General features: G+C 39.7%; 1 protein-coding gene across 3 annotated transcripts in view; it reads right to left on the minus strand.

Moving 5' to 3' along the window:
* LOC109032451 (alpha-ketoglutarate-dependent dioxygenase alkB homolog 7, mitochondrial) overlaps window positions 1-14,710 on the minus strand; it is an 85,125-nt gene extending 70,415 nt beyond the window's left edge. For 2 of the 3 annotated variants that reach the window (XR_002008918.2, XR_011899276.1), the window contains exons 1-5: window positions 14,069-14,710; window positions 12,312-12,485; window positions 11,097-11,221; window positions 10,491-10,643; window positions 8,301-8,399 (exon numbers count right to left, since the gene is read on the minus strand). Coding sequence is in view for 1 of the 3 variants with exons in the window: in XM_019044586.2 (XP_018900131.2) it covers window positions 10,511-10,643; window positions 11,097-11,221; window positions 12,312-12,485; window positions 14,069-14,410 (774 nt within the window). In the remaining 2 variants the exon portion in view is untranslated. Of the gene's footprint in view, window positions 1-7,285; window positions 8,400-10,490; window positions 10,644-11,096; window positions 11,222-12,311; window positions 12,486-14,068 lie in introns of those variants that run through there. The other variant, XM_019044586.2, reaches the window with a different exon arrangement.
* Window positions 14,711-15,147: the final 437 nt, after the last annotated feature.

Raw genomic sequence — 15,147 nt, forward strand, 5'->3', positions numbered from 1 at the left:
CTCGCCAAAGCATCAAAAACAAAACCAAATTAGTTCCAGAAATTAGTTCTATCTTAGTCCTTAGTTTAAGACTTAAAAGTTACTGAAAAATATAATAGAAATTAAAATTTATACAGAACAAAACTTAGTCATGCCTAGATGACAGTGAGCTTTTCTCTCATTTCTTTTCTCTATTGTCTTACTTTTACGACTCGAACGTGCAAATTCTGTTAATATACATAAACAATTTTAAAGCACGAATCATGCTCACTAAGTATTAGAATTAAAAAGGTTAAGGGTAGTATGTAGGAGAAAGAGATTTTTTTTAGGAGGCCACTCACTACGCCTGAGCAACAGTTTCCAAATAACATGGAAATTTCATCAACCTCCCCCCCCCTTACAGAAATTAGGGACGACCCAATGGTTGTCGTAGGGATCATACCCATCAACGGTCATCTACCTTCAGAACACCACAAATTTTCCTTCATTTGGGACTCCGAAGCGCTTCTTTACAACAGAACTTACAAAAACGCGTCTCTGGGACCTAAATGAAGAAAAATAACCACTTACAACACCTGTTTTTCTTCTTGCATGACACGGCAACATAAATTAAGGCTCCAAAAATGCTGGATTTCTGAGACAAGAAAGACACCAAAAAATCAGCATCTTGTAAAGACGAGCTTCCAAAATTTCACGTATCCAGACGTGAATATAATTCACGAAGCCCTAAGACTTGCCACTCAACTTAGGAAAACTTCGTGTAGTGTATTCAACCTGGTTCTGTTTCTTCCTTAATTTAAATTAAAACCGTGGGGGACGCCTGCTACTGCCAATGTACTTTAAGTATTAAAATATAAAAGGCATTATAGTAATAAAATAAATCGCATGCGGCAAGGAGGAGCCGGCGCGATTACAGTACTCCCAAAATGATGCAGCTTTTCCTCTTTACTACAATATTGAAAATTACTCACTACTTTTCACTTAAAAAAAACTTAGTTCATGACGAAAGCAAAATGTACTTGCTTTCCTCAGCAATTTGACACCACTGTGATTGCGATGGCTCCTATTTGCCACACACGATACTCCTCCTTTAGGCATTAGAAATAAGATGTAAATAACTTTGAGTAACAAAAATAGAGAAACGAAGAGTTGCGTGAGTTAAAATTGAGAACAGTAAAACGAGTAGAAATAAGTTAATGAAAAATATTAGCGCCGCTTAGCGCATAAAACCAAGATTTTTTCATTTATTTTAATTCAACGCTATTTAAAACCTTAAAATCTAATAGAAATTGTTAAATAATTGTCTAACAGCCTTGTTAATAGCTTTGTATCGTAAAATAGTAAATTAGAAAAAACAGTTATAAATCAGTAGTTCATACTCATAGTTGAGTAATTCAGTAGTTCAGTAGTTCAGTAGTTCAGTATAGTTCAGTAGTTCAGTAGTTCAGTATAGTTCAGTAGTTCAGTAGTTTCCTTCTCATACATAATGAACCATATTAGCGCCGTTTAGGCGCATGCAACCAAGAATTTTTTTTTTGAAGCGTTTAATTTTTAAGAAAATAAATCATTGTATATAACAAAAAAAACTTTGCAGACCTCAGAATCTTTTCAGAAGGAATGAGCCTTCTATTAAAAACTACTTTCAGCGGGAAATTCAAAAAATATTGAAAAACTCCCAAAAAAAAGATAAACCATTAGGAAAATTGTAATATAACTATAACTATTTACAGATTTGTAAAGACTGATTAATATTACCATAGGAAACGATCTGTTGCCGACTCGGCGGAACCCAGCCAGCCCCATGAGATCCCTCCACATCCAAAAGGAAGATGAGCAGCTACAATGAGAGCCCTTTGCGCTGCGCCATGACACAGACCCACCTTCCCCCCCACCCATCCGGTACTACGACATAAAGAAGCCACCTTCTTACGATGTTCCTCCGTGATGCACACAGGAGATGAGCAGACCAGGGACAAACATCCAAAAAAACCAAACGAGCAGTTAGTAACGCCCGGATTGTAACGATACCTACAACCACACGGCGATCGATGTCCCTCCGTCAACCGACAGGAGATGAGCAGAAAATGGCAAAGATGGTACACTCAAGGTTACAGCAAAACAACCGACAAGTAAAACCACAGCCAAGCTAACCAAACGTTGTTTGTTTAAAAAATTTTTGGATGTTGCCAACCCCTAACTGGCGTACTACCACCATCACAGCCGAGCTAACCAAACGTTGTTAAGTTACAAAATTTAAATGTTGGCAACCCCTATCTAGCGTACTGGGTTACCACAGTCAAACGAACCAAACGCTTGTTTCTTACAAATTCGGATGTTGCCAACCCCTATCTGGCAACGCAGAAGAAAACAAAAACTCACCACATTGTGTTGCCAGGGAAGGGACCCTGATGCTAGCGGCAACACACAAACCCCCGCGGATAGCATCAGGAACAGTAGATGTGCCTCCGTCAACCGATGTTGAGATGAGCAGTAGATGTGCCTCCGTCAACCGACGTAGAGATGAGCAGTAGATGTGCCTCCATCAACCGATGTTGAGACGAGCAGATTATTCGGGGTGCCCCTCGGCCTCGAGCATTTGCGAAGCGAAAAAACGAGAAGACCGGAATGGAGGGGGGACAACGGACATCTACCGGACAACAGCCGCATAGCCGAACAACCACGCTGAGAGGGTGACGAGTCGTAACAGTAGTGAAAATTGTAAAAAGTTAGAATTTAATGTTTAATTAGTAAATAGGAAACCAGTAAAGCAAAGAAAATCAGGCAATTATTTCGTGAGATGCCTCATGTCTCATTCGCTTGAGCCCCGATTGCCTCGAAAAGTAAATGTAATCATAACAATACCAATAGATTAATGTGTACATACAAAATTAATAATAGAACACTTTTGTAAAAAAGAACCTAAGTAATCTTCTAGCTTCAATCATCGCTCAGCTGTTCCAGACACCCGATACGAAGAGAAGCTTCCCACCCTCCGGCCCCGCGCCGAGTGTCAGTGACTTTCTCGTCAGCTGCTGATCTCTTCGCGCAGCGCCAGCGACTACGTCCGAGCATTGACCGGCGTCAAATTTCAGAAAACACATGTACAGTGCATCTTGTAGTAGCATCCTACTGGCATTCATTTCATTAGATTAGATTAGTTAAACTTTAGACTTTCCTTACATAATTAAATCCTTACGATAAAGCACTAAAAATATGTACAAAAATTGAACCTAATTAGATTTAAGGATGGCAGTAGCAGGAAAATGCCTTCCGACAGGGCAGGCACGACGGAAAAATAAGCAATTTTTTTTCCTTTTTATCTCTCGCTCCTTCCCATTCTCGATTACCTAGAAAGCAACGTTTACAAGCACACAAGTTCCGTGACCCCACCGACGCCGGCCGCGATGCCAGCGCGGTGCTTCCAAGACACCCGGCCTTCCTGTGACCCACTACGGATAATGAGGTCATTATCCTGTGTCGTTGTAGGGGGAGTATAACGGAATATTGAAGCGCCGCGTCTTGAAATCATTGGGCTAGCATCGCTCCCGGAAAATCAGTCGAACCACGAGGTTTTTCATGATGCAGCAGAGAGGTTTCCGGTGGACACTCGCGTGGTGACATCGCCAGACACGGCCGTTGTCAGATAGCCCGAGGAATCTCTCTATTTCGTACATCTCTACCTCGGGCGTCGGGCTCCGAAACCCACGAAACGGCGACAGCCAGTCCTCTTTCCTGGATTTCGGAGCCTACGACGGATGTTACATGCAAAGTCAGGAGGTTTTTGGCGAGCGAACCGTGAGAAATGACGCTAAGTTCGCAAGCCTAAGGACCTACGAGGACCCCGCTGAAGCCTCCTGAAGTTAGTCGCGTTTGCCTCCTTGCCCGTGTGCTCCACCCGGAAACCTCGGCCTTGTCGTATCCTGCGCCCTTTCCGTGGTGCCTTCCCTGTTGAGTAGCCCGAATGCGGTACGTCCCCCGGTCCCTACCGGCAGCGAAGTGACCCCTAGTTGTTAGAGTTGTTCTGTGTGAGTTTGTTATCTGTGTGTACCTGTGTGGTTTGTTGTTAGTAGTTTTAGTAGTTGTAGCCTGTGTGGCACTTATCATTATTATACCGTTGTATATTACGCCCCGAATACACGAGCGGCCACCCCTAGATTGTGAGTCATATTCCTTCCCTAGGATACCACTCTCGAGGTAGGTGACCATTTATATAGAGTGAAAGGGCTCTTACATCCCCCTAGATCTACCCCCCTATTCTAGGATTACCCTTTCTGGTGGATACGCCCCCATTCTGCGACCATCCCCTACGTGTTCAGCTGCTTGGCTCGAGAGCTGAGCACATTATAAGAACTCCCGAGACGAAATTCTCAGATTTAGCCCCGTGGGTACAACGAAGGATAATTCGGGACATTGAACGCTCCCTGTCCAGAGCGAGTGAACGGACTGCCGAAATTCAATCCCGCGTCGCGGTCAGGAGGGACATTGAGCGCTCCCTGTCGAGAGCGAGCGAGAGAACAGCGGAAATCCAATCCCGCGTCGCAACCAGATTTTCAGAGTTTAGTTTTGAGGTTAAGCTAGAAAATAAGACACAAGCTGTGACATTTTTTAGTTCCTTCTCCCCTTCAGACTCGGATCTGCAATGCCTGCTCAGTTAAGAGCCGTTCCGATGTGCTCTATCGAGTTCAGCAGATGATACGGCTCTGAAAAGACTTGCCACGGAGTGCGTTACTGCAGCAAATAGAGGAAAAGAGCTTACTTCTTTCCATGTGCGGCAGGAAGTAGACTTACCGCGTCTTTCGACGGCCACCAGGTACCTTACGCTGACCCCGCACAACAAGATGCTCATTTATTCTTGGTTTACTTGATAAACGGTCATGCTATCTTAAAGGAACATACAAAATTTACTGTATTGAATGAGAGAAAGTGCGATTTCAATGTGTGCGGGGCAACCAACAGGTCGGAGCCACAATCGGACGTCTTCAGACTCTCTCCTGTTCACAATCACACGACAATTGCTCAATTTTTGGAAATCCCATCGACTTACCGAAATATCGGGGATTATACCTGTCCCACTTGCGGCCAAAAAAGCACCGCTCAAGAACGAACTGTGGTACACAATCCGAGCCAGTTGTTCGTCATACAGTTATTGCTGTTCGAAGAGGGACTAAAAAGTACCTCTTTCAGAATGGCCGCTCTACCTCACATCACCATCGATACGATTTGCACGGAGCCGTATTTCATCACGGAGACAGAGATATGAATGCTCACAATTACTTCGGTCATTACACTTCTATCATTCGTTCCCAAGAGCAATTTATTCTGGCGAACGCTGGAACGATTCAACCGTGCGAGTGGCCTGAAGGAAGCAAAGATGATTTCTGGCTAATCTACCGTAGAAAGAATTGATCAGGAAATGCAAATGTCTCCACAAGTCCCTCTAGTGAGTTCCGCCAAAGTTCCTGTACTATGAAATGCCCATTAACTTTCGCAATGAGAAAAATTGTAATCTCGTAATCGAAGTTTCAATCGTTCAATCTCGAGCAGTTCACGAAAGCAGACGATAACGTCCTTGGAAAAAAAACTCGCAGCCATAGAACATGAGCACGAACAAGCAGTTCTCAAGAAACCTAACAAAGCGCCACACTCCTGGATGACCGTAACAACATTCGAAACACCCTGCTACAGAAGAGACAAGCTCATTCAGATTTACGACGCCTTTCCTCCCACCTGACTGGACAAATGGTCAGGTCAGGTTAGGTTAGGTTCTGAGCGGTGTGGATTGCTGAATATCAAATTGTGTACTGTATTATTATGTGTGTATCTGACTTATATAAAAAATTGTGTCTTGATGAAAATGTTGAATTGTCGCTACATGGTAGCTGAGCTAAGATTTAGCAAAATGCTAAACCTTAAACTGATGTATTGTATAATTATGCGAATCAAATGTAGATGAAATAGTAATTCTAAATTCTTTGTGTAAAATGTGTAAATTCTTCATATAAGATGCGTAAATTTAGAACCGGAAGGAGAGAGGCCCGGAGGAAATAGTGTCCTAATGTCTACGACCGGCGATCGAGAGGAGGGACAACCAGGGCCCGCCCACAGTCTCACTGTGGGAGCCTACCCTGGCCCCTCCCTCATCGCAGAGCGGTGCGAATTGCTGAATATCAAATCCAGTACTGTATCATAATGTGTGTATCCGACTTATATGAAAATAGTGTCTTGATGAAAATGTTGAACTGCCGCTTCATGATAGCTGTATTGGCAATAGTGATTGCCACTTCGATTGTACACGAGGTATGAAGAAAGAGGTAGCCGGGCTCGCGCCGCCTCTCCTGGTTGTGCCAATTGGACTAGTTATGTGACATATAAATATGTATATTGGATATTTGCATTTCCCTCCCTGTCTCTGTCTGGTGTCTGTGGTCCTATTGGGGGATCCAGTCACATGACTTGATCCACCAATGGGAGAGGCGGACACCAGAGAGAGAGGGACGGTTATGCGGAGACGCCATGTTTTTTCACTTCGGTCCTTTCATCCTAGCAGGTGCGTGCGGTTCTTTCAGGTGTGTGCACACTTTCTATGGGATGAAAAGCGCTGCTGCAACTGTCTTGTTGCATAATTAGTCCGTCATCAGTCTATGATAAATTTTAGAGAACCGAATGTAAATGCTGGGATTTTTATTTGCAACCCTTGTTAAGTCAAAGTCTGTAGGCTTCTAAACTTACTATAGTTCGACAGCTGTCAAGTACATTGTATGTAAAATGTACATAATTGATCCATCATCATTCCTTGATAAATTTTGGAAAACTGAATGTAGATTCTAGGATTTTAACTTGGACCACTTGTGAGTCAAAAATTTTGGAGACTTCCAAACTCACTAAAATACGCAGCGACTGGCATAGTTGGAATTATGATATTCTTGAAAGTGTGACCAAAAGTTTCAAACAAAAGGAAGTAAAAATTTGAGACAGGTGGCTCGCCAAAACAAGATGAGAGTAGTGTTTTGGTTTAAAATCCATGAAATGTGCATAGATAAGATTAATGACATGGCGGAGCCTTGTTTCGGCTGTCAAAACCGTATTTCTCTATCTTCCTCTCTTGTTTTAACTCTTGGTCTCTCACTTACTAAGAAAATAGATACAAAATCCAGATCGCAGGGATCATTGGAATCTACTTTTTTTTTTTTTTAAAACAAAAGCAGTTATAATGAAACGAAAAAAATTCATTGCTGATTTGGTGGTCACCAATTTTCAACTACATTTTAGGAGGATTTCAATCTTAAAACCGAGCAACGAATACACATTAAGAGGTGAACCTTGAAAATGTTATTACTTTGTCATAAACGTATATATAGAGATAAGAGAAGACATAGTACAAGAGATAGTTGCGGGTGTGGAAAGTAAAAGGGAGCAAAATTAATGAAAATAATTGAAGGAGAATACATGAACTAATTGCAGGACAAATCGACTAAAGAATGAAAAATAGATTTTGATTTAATAAGCAAGGGTTTTTGAATAAAACTCTCTGAATACCCTCTCTTTCTGAAAAAAAAAAAAAAAAAAAAAAAAAAAAAAAAAAAAAAAAATTCTGAACGCATTGAAATTCATTTAATTTTTTTTTTTAGGAAAATTTTCGATGCTAATATCATTTGCAACACACATTTCTTCATCTAATTTTCCAAATAACTCTAAGACATGCATTGCTGATGCCTGCAGAACGATACCTGTCAAAAAAGGGTGTCAGAGTCTGGAGGAGAAAACAAAGGAAAGGGTCAGCTATCTAAGAGAGGAAAAACTATCTCCGATACTTCATCAGATGAAAATCATGATGTTCGTATACCTAATGGTCCCAAATGGTTGCTAAAAATCTGGTAAATCCTTCAAAAACTCTGGCAAAGCTAAACACAAGCAATCTAAATGGAAGAAGCACTCACGTCCACACAAAGCTACAGATAACTTATTCGATCAAGATGATGAGGCCAAGTACGACATCACAAAAAATGCTTTAAGGGCAATGACCCGCAAAACTATGTTAGTAACACCCCTTCAAATCGCTTAAGTTTTCAGGTGGAGAAGAGATAATTCTCAAGTGAACTATTATCATCAAAATTAGCTTAAATGGGACAATTTAAACAATGAGTTGCTCAGCCTAAGCGCTCTTACAAATGACTAAACAGGACATGCTCATTTCACAGAAATGGTGAGGCTAACACTTTACAAAGAATCTAAAATGAATGCATATAATTTGTTGAACACCTGAAATGAATATTTCAAACATTCAGAATTATAAATGTTTGAGGCAAACTGAGTGCACTTACTGAGATAAGGCAAAATCATCCAGCTACTTTCTATCTTGATTTCATTCACTTCAATCCACTTCTGAATGATACTTGTCAAAGAGATGATATTGAAGCCAACTGAAAAAAAAAAAAACAGAGAAAATAAATAAACAATCAATTGTGTGAAAACTGAACCACATTTTTGTCTGGTAAAAAGTAGAAGATAAAAAAACCGTGGGATCTAACTGAAAAAAATTATGCCAAACAAACTTATAAATGTTTTTTCTTAGAGCCTCCTTTCTTTTGATAGTGCGTCCATGGAATAATTCTAAATGATGAAAAATCAAAGGATATCAGAGAGATGGGTAAAATTTTTGGAGTTCAGGGATATAAAAGTCTTAGGTTGACAAATTTCTTCGGGACTTATTGTTAGTGCACCTGCACATATGTACTTGAATCGAGGTAGAGAAATGCGAGCTGGTGTTAATTGTTTTTCCTACATAGACTGTGAGTCAAGTTTTGTTTGAAGTATGTATATTGATCTTTCAAAAAGTTTTACTCAACCTTCATATTTGAGGTATTGCTGGCTAAATTAAAAAATGGGTATCTCTGATAGCAATATTGCAAATCTCTGTTCATGCTTTAACTTCTAAAACGAAAACTAACCGATAGCTTTTCTCCAAATTTTCTATGGATCTTTTCCAACCATTTAAAAATATCCATGGAAAATATTAAGAGGATATTTCAGTTACTTTTCTTTTAGAAAAAAAAAATAAAGTATGATTGGAATATTTCGAACATGGCATTAGAGATGCACCTTTTTGATCGATGGGCAGGGCAACATGCTTCAATTAAGTGTAATACGCTCTCTATTCATCCCCGATATTATAGCCCATCTCACTCCGAGTTTATACAATGTTTTTAGGTAGATAAAGAATATGTTTAGAGTCTGCTTCAAGTTAATACATTTCTGATAAGGAAAATCCGAGCATCAAATGAAAAAGCATTCTTTTTTCATATCTACATTGGCTTTTGGTGTACAACTTACCAAACAGACTACTGGACAAGGTAAGAAATGGGCATCTAAAAAAAAAATTTGCAACTAAAAAAAATGTTCTTGTAAGAAATAAAGCAAAAGACATGTTTACTCATCAAAATATGATGCAGAACACATCAAACATCCTGAGAATTCCAAGGAGCAATTCAGAAGAGCGTAAAAATCTGGAGAAAAAATTGAATGCTTAATTTTGGGACAGTATAACTCCAGAAATAACCCATGAAGGTACTTTAAATGCAAGGAAAATGAGAAATTCCTGTGTCCTGTGCACTTGCATTAGACAGTTAAGAAATTAGGACATCCTTAAATTCAATAAAAAACCACTTGGGGACATTCAATTATTTGCTCGAAAGCATCTATCAATCATATTACAATTAAAGAGTTGAAACTTCCCCCATATGAAAATGAAAACAGGTCAAATAGGCTGGAAAAGACGAATGTATAGTTTGGAAAATGACTAGATTTTACGATCTCTGTTAATGAATTGGAACTGATGATTGGAACTCTCCTTTTATATGAATATTTTCAGTTAGTTCTCATACAGTGAGAATTTTGAAACTGCCTATCATTCTTTATAATCACTATGACAAAAAGGAAAGTAATGCCTAGCAGCGGCATGATTGTTGAAATTTCAAGTTTGTTGATTGGAGAGGACGAGATTAACGAGGAATGGAATTATGTGATTAGTCAACTTTGTCAGTCGACCTTATTGTTCTGCCTATGATGGATGCATTTGACGACAAAGTGTAGGCAACTCAAGAGATAACTTTAATCTCTCATTGATTCCACCTAAACAGCTTTTAAAATAGCTAACAAAGAGGAGGACTGACAAGACGGACCGACCACATACCTACCTTCTTTCTTAGTCTTGTCCGGTCAACAATCACAAATTTTCTGGAATCAGTCTGCAGGAGTTCTAACCCGGAATATGACTTGGGCAAGGCCTTCTCCACACTCAGAGTGCTTCCAGTAGAGTACGCTTCCAGAACTTGGGCAGAATAAGTTATAGCTGAGCAATAACTGATTTCGTCTGCGCACAGAAAAGGGACACAGAACGCAGTTGAAAGTTCCGCGACTGTTGCTGTGTGGCCAAGGTCTAAGGCACACTAAACATTTGGTTCATTACAACACTTTTTAAACACATATGTGTTTGGTGATTCAATTTTACTTACAATTATCATTGACTGAAGACTCAGAGGTTAGACGGAGGGGGTTCATTTCGACAAATAACAGACATTCTTCTTGATTTGTGGACTTGTTCTCCATTGAAAAATGATTCTTTGTTGTGCAAAATTTCATGAGTAAAGTCATAACGCATCGCATTCCTGGATATAAGCAAAATATTACTAACACACATACAAATTTGCCCCTGAACAAGAAAAGAACACTTAGAAATGTGGCACAAACTGTATGTAAGAAGGTGGTAAGATAGTGCTGGGTCCACACTATTTTGACCCAAGTATCCTAGTGACCTAAAGTGTGTGAAAATTTTGGAACCCTTATAAAAGATGGGTTTTTTTTTTAAAAAACAGAGGCATTAAAACGTTTGTACAGAGGATACCTGTTTCAGCTAAGAGTTCATGACAAATTTATAAGGCTACATCTATTTTTCAGCCGCACCTTTGCATACTGAGGCCTATGGAGTTTATGGAGCCTTTGCGGGGCACAAATATATCTTTACTGGATGATTTAGTTAAGACTGAGAGTAAAGCTTCTTGTGTACAGTTTGAAACCCTGAAAATTTATTGATTAACTGACCAAAAATAAAAGTAACTGACCTCATAATATACAGAGACCTCCGAGCTAAAAATATGTCAATTTTCAAAGATTTGTTGCTAGCAGAAACAAATCTCATGACTGAATCTGTCATCAAACTTAAGCCTGCAACAGTATTGCCGCAAAACTGTAAAAAGAAGAGAAGAAAACATTTTCTCGGTCAGAATTTGCACTGAAAAGACCAAAACAAAACCCAAGATAAAAAGCTGATTGTATCTTGGCAACAACATATTTAGCTCTTAATTTGCTACAAACTTCTTGACCACACAAAGGCGGGTTATGTTTGGTCGCAAGTACAAGAGGAGAAGGCCGTAGAAAACAGGTTTCAATCATGTGACTACTGCACTAAAGAGTCTTTCAAATGGGAGGAACAGCTCATGCCTGAATGAAATCGGTTTGATTTTCGCATAAGTATAGTGGCTATGAATAAAGATAAAAGAGAACCGCTCATGGAATAAGGGACCTGAAGGTTGAAAAAATCAAGATGGAGGTAGTGGTGCCGTAGTTAAAGGGAGTCTTTAACAAATATTTGGGAAAAGAAACATTCAAAAGTGCTGAATCAAACTGGAGTCATAATGTTTAATGATGGAATTCAAACACTAAGTTGTGGAGGAAAATATTTTAAGTTTTGATTTGGCAAATTCTAGGCTCAAATAAATCGGATTGAGATACAATAGCTTCATGTCTTCTCTTGGCTTGAAAAAGAGCTAATTCAATTTAATTTTTTGAGATAATTTTGGTTATACCAGGGAATAATTCTCTGACCTGGCATAATAAAAATCGCCCTCATGGAAAATTTTCCTCCATACCTACCTACAGTGACAGTGTGATCCGAAAGTCCTGCATCATCCGTACAACCCCATTGGCTCTTGCTGCTTCGCAGGGAGGTCCCTTTAGCCCTCTATGGCATCAATTATTATTGGGTCTCAGGTTTTGGGAGACAAAAATCTATACAGTAACGTTTGCAAAAACAGACAGTTTTTCCCACAGATGGTGATAGGTTTGGAGCTAGAAAACTAAAAAAACATTTCTTGCAGCTTCCTAAATCTCATCTTAAAACAAGAATTTTCATGCGGCAAGTCCCAAACTACCTGAAAATAATTCATTTCAATTAAAATAATAAAACCTTCATTTCCTTGAATAATAGGGATTGATGGAAAAAAAAAGTTCATTTTGTGTTACTTCAAAGAACGAGAGTAAAAAAAACGAACACTTACTCGTACACTATCAATATGAGGCTTGATGAATCCATCTTCTTGCAAGTCCAAAACATGCACAAGCTTCATAGTTGGTGAGCCAGGAGGAAATGCAAATTTTTTTATTCTTTCGATTATAACTGCATTGCTTGGATTCCAGTTTGCTTTCTCTGTCTCTCTGTAGCCATGAATTGCCTGAAAGAGAGAATGGTATTATTAAAGGGTTGGAGAAGAGGCAATACATCTCAAAGACAAAATGAACTTTCTGTCACTCTGCATTGTAAAACAGTCTAGCCTACAAACTCTTGATGAATTTTTTGGAGAAAAATGCGTTAGATAGCATCAACAGCCAAACGTTCAGTTTTTTTGTGTGTGTGAGGGTGCGTGTGTGTGTCGCACTAGGTGGTTTTAAAATTTCCAAGGAAACACCCAGAGAAATAAAATTTTAAACTCTGGATGCTGAATACAATGACTGTTATTCAACAAAATAAAAAAAGCATTCCAGATTATACTTTCAACCATGACTTGCATAACATTCAAAGGTATGACATACTACTTAAGAAATGGTGCATACAAAATTAGGGACTATGCATCCACAAACCAAAACTAAAGTTTGCTTCACAAAATGTAGCTTGTGTTTATTTTGTGTTCTTCTCCACTTCTATGAACATCAACTATTCAGCAAACTGACGAACACAAGACAATTTTAGCATTCTCAATTGAGGTAGGAAATGATTTTGCCTGATCAAACACAAGCAATTACTTTATTTGATGATGCTAATCAGTGTTCTGCCTTCTCCAAGCACCATTAGCCAAACGCGTCTAGACATTGAGAGGCTGGATCATCAGGATTCCTGGAAAAGATGTCATACTCCATCAACTTATTCAAACTTGCAGTCACTAAGCAGCAGTGGCGCTCTCAATGCACTGCTCCCAGCCTGAAAACAGCACAGAGACAGGGCGCAAAACAGCGTAGCGTGTGCAAAGTTAATGCGGTTTCTAAAAAATGAGCTTTCCGGCCAAGGTGGCTCCCAAAATTTATGGGGGAAGGCAAAACACGGCTGCCAATGGAGCAAAATCAATACATATCATACTGTATGTACCTTCACTAGAGAGAGAGGACCCTGCACACTCCTGGGAATGAGCAACACGATCGATTTCCAATTTTATCATCGCATTTAACTTGTCTGTGGATGCTGATCAACAGTCATTGGTGCGCCAGCTTTCTACGAGGCTCCGTTTTCACATAATCCGCCTTGGAAATTTCAGTAGTTACTAGAATAAGAGAGGCCAGCATGGCAATTTAACAAGGAAAAAGTTGGTGATAAGTGAGGAAAAGAGTAGGAGAGGGAAAGAATCTGCGAAAGGTAAAACGAAAATGCGTGTTGTATCGGAGATAAGACTGCCAGGTTTTCTTTCTTTACAGCAAGTGCTGATGGAAAGGTATTGCCGTACTTTGCTGGCCTCAACTTATGTAATTAACTATTGAAACTTCTAGGGCGGATTGTGCGAAAACAGTGCTTTGTACTTAGAAAATTAGCGCAACAGTGACTTTTGATCAGCATCCAAAGATAGGATAATGGGAAAAAAAAATATTTGAAATCAATCGTGGTGCACATTCCCAAAAGGAGCGTGTGGGGTCCTTTGAGGCATCCTTGAGTATTTGGATATTATAGTGCAGTCAACCTTATCTAATCTGATTCATACTTGGGTTTATATTGCTTCTTTAAGTGACTACCGTAGAGAAGATAATAACTATCCAAAATGTTAAAACTTACATCATCCCAATGATCACTTTGATATCGAAGGCGCTTGATGGCAGACTCAATTTCTAATAGTAGATTTTGCTCTTCATTTTCATTTACGAAGTTCTGGCAGATAATTACATCAGAACCACTGCAATGTTCATCGATCACTGACAATTCTGGAGAGTAGTCTATATACAAAGGTGTTTGATTGGTATTTTCACAATTTGATGGAGAAGTGAGGCGTTTCACCATGCCAAGATGAATGTTTGCAACACAGTTCTGAATAATCTTGTTTACATGAGAGAGAGTGGGGATGGAATTGCAACTTCTAACAGTGATTTGGCGTCCTAGACAGTGACTAAAAAGCATCATATGGCTGTAAGAATAATTTAAAGTGAGGTGATATACCAGTATTTAGTGCCTGTGTGAGTTATGAAGAGAACTTGTACGCACACAATTATTCAACTACAACAACTTGAAGCTCGGCGCAAAACAAGGCCATATCTCGGTTAACTTGATGAAGGGCCCTCAATCACAGCATTCACTGCACTAGTGCACTTCTATGAAAAATTAAAAATTTACTCAGAAAGGAAAGTGGTTGAAAAGCAATGTGCCATTTGTTCATGTGCCGCATAGGCACACGCACAATACCCCCTAGAATGGTACTGACCCTGACCATACAAGGCGGATTAAGAATGGTGGTCGCATTTCGTACCCTCTGGACGTCACACTGTATCGGGTACATGGGCCGGCGAGGCCGGGGGGGTCGCTCAACCTTGGATTGCACGGCAAAACCAGTACCCTCCTGACGTCACATCGCTTCAAGATGGCAGCCGAAATCGAAATGCGACCACCATTCTTTATCCGCCTTGCTGACCATAGGCATGTTAGAATTTTAGAAAAATTGTTGCATCATAAGTCGATAGCTCGATACATCGTAAAATATCGCAAATCAAAATAATCGAATCGAGACGGGACCAGATGCGCTTGGCTTATAGGTTAGGTTTCCCGTCCCGTGAATACTTGAATCACATTAATCTTGTCTCTGATCAAGTGATCACATCATTCACATCTTGCTATCACATTAGATTAGTTACAAGATAACCTTT

Source organism: Bemisia tabaci, chromosome 2 (genome assembly GCF_918797505.1).
Source record: "Bemisia tabaci chromosome 2, PGI_BMITA_v3".
Taxonomy (NCBI): domain Eukaryota; kingdom Metazoa; phylum Arthropoda; class Insecta; order Hemiptera; family Aleyrodidae; genus Bemisia; species Bemisia tabaci.